Source organism: Monopterus albus, unplaced genomic scaffold (assembly GCF_001952655.1).
Source record: "Monopterus albus unplaced genomic scaffold, M_albus_1.0 scaffold118.1, whole genome shotgun sequence".
NCBI classification, from domain to species: domain Eukaryota; kingdom Metazoa; phylum Chordata; class Actinopteri; order Synbranchiformes; family Synbranchidae; genus Monopterus; species Monopterus albus.
Genome location: NW_018127998.1, coordinates 104,691 through 115,346, shown reverse-complemented (window position 1 = coordinate 115,346; position 10,656 = coordinate 104,691). Strand labels below are relative to the sequence as shown.

General features: G+C 39.9%; 1 protein-coding gene across 3 annotated transcripts in view; it reads right to left on the bottom strand.

The window, feature by feature from the left end:
- The window catches only part of LOC109966775 (forkhead box protein P1-B-like), a 15,172-nt gene extending 5,438 nt beyond the window's left edge, over positions 1-9,734 (bottom strand). For 2 of the 3 annotated variants that reach the window (XM_020611907.1, XM_020611905.1), the window contains exons 1-8: positions 9,560-9,734; positions 5,833-5,973; positions 2,271-2,408; positions 2,086-2,175; positions 969-1,089; positions 710-815; positions 481-588; positions 1-31 (exon numbers count right to left, since the gene is read on the bottom strand). The exon at positions 1-31 is cut by the window's left edge and continues 105 nt beyond it. In XM_020611907.1, the coding sequence (XP_020467563.1) occupies positions 1-31; positions 481-588; positions 710-815; positions 969-1,089; positions 2,086-2,175; positions 2,271-2,408; positions 5,833-5,958 (720 nt within the window). In that variant the 5' untranslated portion in view covers positions 5,959-5,973; positions 9,560-9,734. The remainder of the gene's footprint in view (positions 32-480; positions 589-709; positions 816-968; positions 1,090-2,085; positions 2,176-2,270; positions 2,409-5,832; positions 5,974-9,559) is intronic. The other variant, XM_020611906.1, reaches the window with a different exon arrangement.
- Positions 9,735-10,656: the final 922 nt, after the last annotated feature.

Below are 10,656 nucleotides of genomic sequence, written 5' to 3'. Positions count from 1 at the left end.
GTCATCAAGTGTATGTTCACTGTTCAAATGTCTGCAGGCACATTTAAAATCATGACATGCTTTAATTCAATTCAGTTTCAATTTTCTTTTTTTTGCGTAGTGCCAAATCACAACAAACATAATCTCAGTGCACTTTACATAGTTATTTAGGGAAACCATGTTATGTGGGTGTGGTAACAGTACTCTAAAAATACTCTAATGCAAATCGTTTTAGATTGCAAGAACAATTTTATTTAGGGAAAAAAGTGATTGTCATTATTTTAATTATAATCTACAACACTAAAAACAGAAAATACAACATAGTAAAATCAAGTGACCATTTTAAGCTCTCATTACTGAGGTGATCCTTTCAGCTCCTGTGCAAAATACTGAACATATGTGCATGTTTTTCCTGCATATAAACTGTTTGTGCTACTGCACATAATGACACATAAAAAACATCATGCCAGCTTTAGAGGTGTGCAAAGTTTCACCACTCACTTGAGAAATGCCTTAAAGTCTCCAAAGACGGTCTCACAGCCAGGCCATTTACACATTCCATTTCCATACAGAGGATGGATATTTTGGGTGTTTTCATCCAGTGACCCACTGCAGCACAACACAACAGTTCACCACTGATGATGCATCTCACACATGAGACAGTATATGCGTCTAAATAAAGGTAGACAAATGCTTAAATACATTTCCTGTGAATACACTTCTGAAGCACCTTTCTTTCCTCTTCAAGAGACTGTGATGATTGTTGGTTTTAGACTGTTGACTGGAAGACTCTCTGGCATCTCCACCAACAGACAGGATGCTACCATTCTCACAGCCTGAAATCGCAGAAATACATTAGCAGTGTTTACTTGAAAATACTGACCCAAACAGAAATGAGACACTAGCGATCACCATCCACTGCACCTGAAAGTGTTGCCTCTAAATGTCAAAATGCCACAACATGCAGTGACAGCTGTAAGACAGCATACCTGGAGCTGCACCGGGGCTGGTGGGGAGGACGGACAGCAGGCCTTGCCTCTGCAGGTTGAGGAGATGCTGCTGCTGCACCTGAAGGAGCTGCTGCTGGATGGCAATCTGCTGGGCTGTCAGCTGGGACAGAAGAACGCCAACATCAGTCAGCACACCCATTTCTCATACCACATACAGCTCATCCTGGGTTGTGCCGACAGGCTTGATTCAATCAAAGAGGAATGCATTTGAAAAAGAGATGGTGGAGAATCATAGCACCACTTGGCATCACACTAGTCCATCATGTTTTTTAAGCTTGAAATTCTGGCATGCAAAGATCTGCATTAAGTTCGTTCTTAACAAGCCGAGGTACTGAGGGTGCAACTGTGCCAACTTAGCTTAATGTTGTTGGCTATTTATTTCCAGCTGTGACACAGTCTGATGCTCTTCATTTCCATCACAACATTCTGTGTTGGTCAAACTTTGTCAGGCAGAATCACTACTGCACTTTTCCTCCATTCCACATGTGTACAACAGGCCTAACAGAAGAAAAGGCCACTCCTGATTTCATCTAAATGGACAAAAACTAGAGCATGTCACACTGCTGCCTTGTGCACTTAGTCAAGTTCCAACTGGTGCCATGAATTTCTCTTAACTGCCGCAGTAAGAACATGTTAACTGCAAGAGGATGGAGGGCTTTAGAACACAGTGAAAGACAGCCAAGACTGCTGAGTTAATGCTTTCATGTAAATACATGCACACAAGCTGACGTGCAAATTAGCTGTACTGTTTTGACTTTTATTTACACTTGACAATCCCATTCACATGAACATGATTCAGGTTTGTTACTGTTACAGCTTCACTCTCAAGTGATTATGTAGAGCTAGGAACATGTTACTCCTTGTTATTGCAGAGAACAAGCTTTTGGAAAGTAATACTCCAGGTTGTGGTGCATGACTGATTATAAAAATTCCTAAAATTTTAGTGTTAAATATGTCATCATTTAACCTTTAGTTCTACAGAAGTGAATCGAACTCGTCCCTAATTCAGGAACTGATTATCCTTGTTGCATAATAATTACTTCTACAATGGTCAAATATTCATGAAGTGAATGAATAAAGGACAGGAGAAGGTTACCTCTTGGCTAACAATGCCAGCATTCTTCTGTTGCAGCAGCTGTATATTTAGCTGCTCTTGCTGATTCTTGAAGACCTCTTGAATTTGTTGCTGCAGAAATATTGGCGAAACTTGAGTTTAGCTAAAATAAAACCAGTGTTAAATGTTGACAAAGATAATAAAACTCATGTAAACATGCATATTACCTGGTGTAACATGAGTGCTTTCTGCTGCTGAAGCAGGGCTTGGAGCTGCTGCGGACTGAGGATCTGCTGCTGTGGCGTCTGCTGCAGCTGCTGCGGGGCCTCGGCTGGTGGGGTCATCATAGACAATGACACTGAAACCTGCATCATCCAAAAAAGAAAAATAATAAACAGCACAGAACAGTGAGTAAAAACCAACATCACAAAAAAAGATGAAAACGCACCGATAAAGAAAACACAATGGATGCCGAGGCTGTGATAGGGAAACTTAACACACACAAACACTCCATGAAAAAAATAAATAAATGAATGAATAAAATGCGTCAGCTGTTCAGGGTGTGTGTGTGTATACAGTATCGGCATGCACGCCACACTTGTGTCCAATCTATTTGAACCTTTACATGTAAAATCAGGGTTGGAGATTACAGGGAAACAGCTGCATGTTCTCACATGTTCTGGATAAAAAAAAAAACAGCAACTTGTAGTGTTGCCTCCTTGTATCCAAAATAATACTGAAATAAACTGATCTACATTCATTTCTGCAACTGAACAGCACACACTAGAGTCCATTCTCCCACTGAAGTCTGTGTTCTTTGATGTAAAATAAATAAACTCATCAAGATACAGCATCATAAATATTATGCACATATTATATGTCAGTCTAGGTTAGGTAACATGGTAAGAAGGCAGTTTATAATCACAGGTGTCTAAATACTCTTTACAAATAAAAAAAAAATACTGAAAATGCTTGTTATAATTCCGTACAGCCCAAGGTGACATCATCAGACTTCTTGTTTTGCCAGACTAACGGTCCAAACCCCACATTAAATCCTCACATCTGAGAAGCTGGAACCTGGCATTATGGCTTTAAAAAAGGTTTTTGATCGACTGACTAATTGACATTGCTGTGTGTCTTGTTCAAATTCATAAAATAATTGACAGTTACTCCATATTTCTTTTTTTTATTTGCACTTCCCCGGTCAGTCTAGGAAGCTGAATTTGGCTCTACTGCCGTTCCAACTAAAAATGAACCAAACAACAGCATCAACAGCACTGGATGTCTTAGGGGAATTAGGACTCCATCAAAACAACAACAACCAGTACCACATAAACAACAACACCATCCTCTCCAAGGCATGCAGCAGCTACCACACCCTCCCCCTCACTGTCAAGCCTCACAGCTCCAGGGACGGTTACAGTAAACATAAACAAAGTAATCAAAATTGCACAGAGATATAAATAATGAATAAAAAAAGCACACAGAGCCTGTTTACGAAAACAGAACTTGAGATTCGTATTTTAATTAAGGTTTGAACAACAAACAAATATTTCTCTCCAAGGCAGAGACGGCTCTGGATCTCGTAAACAAACTGAAAGTGAATTTCACACAGGCTTTGGGCTAACAATAACAGATGACTGCTTCCTAGTTTGGCCTTTCTTAGGAAATTCTGTGCTGCAGAGGTGGCCACCAAAGCAATGAAAACAGGTCTATCCCACAGACAGAGCCAGCTGGCCCCTCTATTTTTCTGTGGACACCATCAACACAGCAACGGCCTTTGCCTAATCCCCGTTGCCATGGTTGCCAGCAAGTCTAAACATTTTCTGTTGTTGTTATTGTTGAAAGTCATACCAGTGAGCAGCTGAGTGTAAACACTGATCTGTTCCTGCAAGACTGGTCTTGTGAACTCTGAGATGACTGACAGCAAATAGAAACACTGAAAACCCGCTGAAAAACAAACACAATATGCCTTCCCCTGGGAGCTTCAATACTAACTAATATACCCTGATGGGTGAGGCTCTGGAAAGGGTGATATCTGCAAAAAATAGACATGATAATAAACTCAAATGAATATTCAGTGAGATGAGATCTAAAAATATTACATTACAGTCACAGAAACCTAACACCACTTTTCATTCACAGACACGCATTTCAACTAAACTAAATACTAAAGCCCAATTAAAATATCCTGCAATTAGAATCTCACTAAGAAGTAGGAGAAGGGCGAACCCGATAGACTCCACTGGCAAGGCTGTCTGGGCACTGAAATAACAAACACTGCTTAACAATAATAATGACAATCTAACAAACAAGTGGCAGTCTGACAGAGCCTTGGTAAACAAAACTATAACACTGACCCATCCTCGCAGCAGGAGCTGTGCTCTCCCTCCCCTTCATAAACCTCAGTACAACCTCCCCCCATCGCTGTGCTCCCCTTCAGCATAAGTATGAAAACACTGCAGTTTGGAGAAAATGAGGCAGACAAAGTGAGGTGGCCAGGGATCCCGTAAAAAAATCTTCACATTTGCATTAAGTCCAGTATCATCGTCCACCTAGTAAGTATATAAATGCTGCCAAAAAATGTTTTGGAGCCCAGAGCGGCCAAAAATTCTAAAGTAGCATATCTAATTGTGATTTCATTTAATTTCTAAAGTAGCATATCTAATTGTGATTCCCAGTTATAGTAAAAGCAGATGCATCAGTTGCAACACATATTTGTAGCACTGAAAACAACGCACTCCTATGCAGCTGTATGGCGGTGTAATAAAGACACATTTAACAGCAAAAACATTCAAGCTTTTCTGAACAAAGCATCATTTGACCATTAGGCCACTCAATATTGTTTAAATATTTGTTTAATCTATAAAAAAAAATGCCTATCACTATTTTCCAAAGATAACTTCAAAGCATTACTTTTAAAATGACTTGTTTTGTCCAGCCAACAAAGATATTGAGTTTACCATCACATAAAGCTACAAAAAAGCAGCACATACAAATGAGGAATTTGTACCCCTGAAGCGCTCACCTGTGTCCAAAGTTTAAAATCAAAGCTAGTAAGAAATCAAGAGCTAGTTGTCCAAACACACGATTATGCAAACATGCGCATTTGTTTGGTTTTACATTTCACTACAAAGTTAGAATCTTATATCAGAAATCCATCCATCCATCATCTTATGCCACTTATCCTGAAGAGGGTCGCAAGGGAGCCAATCCCAGCTGACACTTTGCAAGAGGCGGGCTACACCCTGGACAGGTTACAAGTTTATCAAAAGGCTGACACTGAAAGACAGAAAACCACACAAACCCACAGGCAATTTAGAGTGACCAATCAACTTAAGCTGCATGTTTTTGGACTGTGGGAGGAAGCCGGAGTACCCGGCAAGAACCCATGCAGGCACAGGGAGAACATGTGCCTGCAAACTCCGCAAAGAAAGGTACCAGGTTGGCCGGGGATCAAACCAAGAACGTTCATGCTGTGAGGCAACAGCGCTAATCAATGCATCACCATGCCATCCTATAATAACAGAAATGCAATATAAAAAGAGATCTCACAACATTCACATCTGAAAAGCTGAAAACAGGAAATGTTTGGTATTTTTGTCTAGAAATGCCTCAAACAACTATTCAACTATCAAAACAGCTGCAGATTAATTTTATGTTCATTGATTAAACCATCTACAGATGTTGCTCAAGCTCTTCATACAAAGCACCACATATATTACTAAAGAGTATGCTTTTAAAAACCAATGCTGATGCGCTGCACAGCTGCAGCTGACAGAGACTGACCCTCGGTGCCTCTGGAGGAGGAGTCTGGCTGCTGCTCAGCCGATTCTCATTCTCAGTAGGACTCCCGCTCTCTGTACGACTTGCTGGAATGGTGTGGCTTGTTGGTTCTGACCCAGACTCATGCATCTGGACTTCACTAACCTAAAAGGGGAAATAAGTGTAAACATAAACAACTGCAATAAGGAAAATAATATATACCAAATGCAGACAAACAAAACACCACTGTCTGAACGCTTCTAACAGAATTATCACTTGACAAGGTAAACAGAGGTCCATACTTCAAGCAAACTTTAACAGCATACAACAGTCTCTGAAATGAGCCAATAATGTAATCATTCACCATGCAAGAGAAACTGTGATTCATGTAAAAAGCTGCAGCTAAATGTTCAGGTCTACACTTCTACAGCTCTACCCACCAAGACAAACATTCTCCTGTACTAGTGGGAGAGGAGCATGCTAGATCTATTTGTTGAATAACCCAACGCTGCCATGACTACTATAAACACAGCAGCCCTGGGTCTGTGTTTATGTGCAAACATATCTTCCTTCTGGAACAATTTACCATTAACCAGGTGGTGTGATAAATGGCTGTGGCAGGTAGTACAATGCACAAGCAGACTTTTGTGTATACAGGCTGGGAGTGTTTGAGTCAAAAGCTATGCAGCATAAACAAAAGTAAATAAAGTAGGCAAACAAATAATGTGAGCAAATAGAAACCTAAACAAAGACTGAAATGAGACAAGCCACATAGCCTCAAGGTTGGTATCATTTTTTATTTGCATATGGCAATCAAGCTGTTAATCAGTCAGTTAGGAACCACAGAGAGCCAACATCGACATTTTGACAACATCTCACAGATGACCAGATTAGGCTATATACACTCTGATAAACCATGATCAGAAACGTACCAAAGGTTAGCTACAAAGCAGTTAAAGCACAAATATGGCGTTTCCTGCTTCTGAAAATGACTGATGATTAACAAGTAGTAACTTAAAGTTGCAAGAAAAAGTAATGGCACTGTTTGCAATTTCCCGGTTTTCTGCATAAATTGGTCATGAAATGTGATCTGATCTTCACCAAAGTCACAAATATCAACTAAAGCAATATTTCTAAGATGATAAAACACAAACAGTCATGATCTTTTATTTCTTTATTGAACACACACATTAAAAAATGATGGTGGAAAAAGTAACAGCAACAGTGTTTTAATAACAGGTTGAACCACCTTTGGGAGCAGTAACCTGTAGCTGTGCATTAAACCTGCACAATGTTCAGGGGGAATTTTGGACCATTCCTCCACACAGAACTGCTTCAGCTCAGCCATGTTCTTAGGACGTCTGGTGTGAATGGCTGTCAAGGTCATTCCACAGCATCTCTATTGGGCTGAGGTCTGGGCTCTGACTGGGCCGCTCCAAAAGGCAGATTTTGTCTCCGAAGCCATTCTGTAGCAGATTTACTTCAATGTTTAGGATCAATGTCCCGCTGCATCACCCAGCTTGTTCTGAACTTCGGCTTGCCGACAGCCACCCTGACATTATCCTGTAGGAAACCTTGATAAACATGGGAATTCATTTTTCCCCTCCACAGTGGCAAGCGGTCCAGGTCCAGAGGAAGCAAAGCAGCCCCACATCATGATGCTCCCTCCACCGTACTTCACTGTAGGGACGATGTTATCATGTTGGCACGCGGTTCTCTTTTTTACACCATACATAGTGCTGTGTGTTTTTCCCAAACAATTCTACCTTTGTCTCATCTTTCCACAGGACATTTTCCCAGTGGTGTTGTGGAGTGTCACGGTGGTCTTTGGCAAGATTCAGGTGTGCTGCAATGCTGTTTTTGGAGCACAATGGCTTCCTCCATGGTGTCCTGCCATAGATACCATGCCTGTTGAATATTTTGTGTATGGCTGAGCCATGAGAGAGATGTTAACCAACTCTAGTGAATCCTTATCTAATACTTCAGGGTTCATTTTTATCTCATTGATTTATCTAATACTTCAGGGTTCATTTTTACCTCATTGATTGTTCTGCGTTGTGCCTTTGGAGTGATCTTAGCTGGGTGCCCACTTCTATGGAGAGTAGTCCCAGTACCAAACTGTTTCCATTTACATTCTATGGAGAGTAGTCACAGTACCAAACTGTCTCCATTTACGGACAGTATGTCTAACTGTGGACTGACAAATATCCGAATTCTTTTAACTGTGGACTGACAAATATCCGAATTGTTTGAGATGACTCTGTAACCCTTTTCAACTACATGCAAGTCAACAACTCTTGATCTTAGGTTTTCTGAGATCTCTTTTTTGCACAGCATGGCTCACATCAGCTGATGCTGCAGGCGAACAGCACACTGACACTGTTGGAGAGTTTTTCTAAGTCAAGGTAATTCTAAACCATACCTCCTTTCTTGTTTCATTGATTGGTCTCCGGGTTTGCTATAACCTGACTCCAGTTGACAATTACTGACACGACTTTCTATCATTACTTTGTATGTTTAATGGGTGTGTTCGATAAAGCCATAGAAGAGCACAGCTGTTTGTGTTTTATCATCTTAGAAATATTGTGTTTGTTGATATTTGTGACTTTGGTGACGATCAGATCACATTTCATGCAGAAAACCAGGAAACTACAAACACTGCCATCACTTTTTCTTACAACTGCATGACAGGCTGCAGTGATACATCATTCACAGACAAGTTATAATGTATATGGTTACAACTGAGGAAATTCCTGAACTCTAAATTCCATCTAATCAAAACAGGCAGTTGTTAATGATCTTTCTACTCTGTTTATTTATTTTGGTTTTCGGGATCACGTTTAGTTTTGAAGACAACGGGCAATGTTTCCTGTAGACTTTTCTGAAGATGACGGGGGTGATTTTAGTTGTATGAATATGTTCGCCAAATCTATCTGAGATTATCATCTATCTTACACTAACAACTTGCCTCGATCTAAGCCCCCGAGACCATTATATAAAACTCGCAACCATTTATTTATGCGCTAGGCTTCAGTCTCCATTGCTTTCGTGACGACTGATCTTCGTTAGTGCGATCATACAAAAGCACCGGATTAACTGGACGACCCGTGTAAGCGGGTTCTTATAGTGTGGAAAGTTATAAGATTTGTAAAATTCTATTTCAACAATGTACACGGTGCACGTTTAGGAAGCTGTGTCCTAAGTTAACTTAGCTGCACCAGCCTCCATAACACAGTGCACAGGCGACCATTTCAATCAACACCTAAAACATTTGCTACACTTAAAAATCTCAAAGAACGTTATCTGACATAACGTTAATTTAGCCGTTTGTAACACTGCGGTTTAACATTGTTAGCTCAACGCAGTATGAATGGAATCGATATCCGTTAACACCAACCATTGCAGTCTGAGGTTCACGTTGAGAATGTGAGCCTTTAGCTAGAAAAAATATAAGGAGAAAGCAGGGGGCTTAAAATGTATGCACGTTAAATAAGCAGATAAACCAGTCTTGTATATCCGTGATCTTTAAAAACCTATGTCACCTGCACTGAAAAACAGTTCTCGGCAAACCTCGCGGGTAGCGCTTACGCTAACAGTACAACAAAAGCTAGCAGCCTCTTCGGACGCTAGCTTGTTAGAAATGTTCTCTATCCTCTTCATTTTACACTCGGCAATGTCATAACTCATTTAACACTAAATGCGGTAATCATTCAACGAGTGTCAGCGCGTAGTACAATTAACATTTGCTCACCGAATTACCTGCGGACGGACAGTGTATGACTCGAGGTTGTGCCTGAAGAAGAGCCTTCGGAGCGGTGTCTTCCTTGGTACCGAGCTAGCCACAAGTTGCTAGCAGAGGGCGTGGCTTGGGTAAAAGTAAACAATGGTAACGTCATGTTCACACGCGGGAACGCTTCAGATCATCAGGAAATTTAACTCTGTTAAAATGAATGTGTCAATATTCATGACTTCACAACCATAAGCAATACCTTTAAAATAATTTGGAAAAAACAATTCTTAAAAAGCTCAAGTTCTGTTCATAATTTTACCGCGTTTTGTTTCCTTATTACAAATGGTCATTTTTTTACTTTGCAAAGTTAAAACAGCTTTTTTTAACAGGGTGAGAATGAATACTAAAAAAAGAGTGCTAAAAGCAAAATTATATAACCGCTTTAAATTGACAATATTTAGTTCCACTGACAATTGCTTAATATATTCTCTCATTTCACAAGTCTATAATGTCACATCTGAATGAAGTTTCAGATCAGGCATTTCTGAAAAACAAATCTCTTGTTCCTCATATCATTGATCTTAAAACCATATGTGACACATTACACATTTCACAAATGACCTCTGCCATTAGCTCTCATCTGGGAATGGAAATTATGGGACCATCACGTCTGTCATTATAAAATGAAACTGAAATAATTTATGAGAAACAGCAACAAGTAACATTATCTTTGATTTTTTTTTTGTCTTCCAACTATTTACATATTTACAGTTTCTGACATTTCACATCAAACTAAAGCCTGTACTATGCAGCATAGGGAGGCTTCTCAGTTTCCTAAGGCAAATGTTCAATATCTCCCCTGCATTACTGACTCTCGGTGTAAAAAGACACTTCATCCAGTACAATCCAAATATAGATATATACAAGCACCCAGCTCAATAAGTGTTAATAGTAATAATAAGTAAGTAATAATACAGGCCTCAAGGCTGATCAGACAAGCAGTCTGGTGTGGCAGTGATGCACATAATGATCACAGCAAAAACTACTCAATATTTAGATAATTTCATCGGTACTTACAATTATAATCAATAAAAGGGCAACAGCCTTCATGTGGAGGT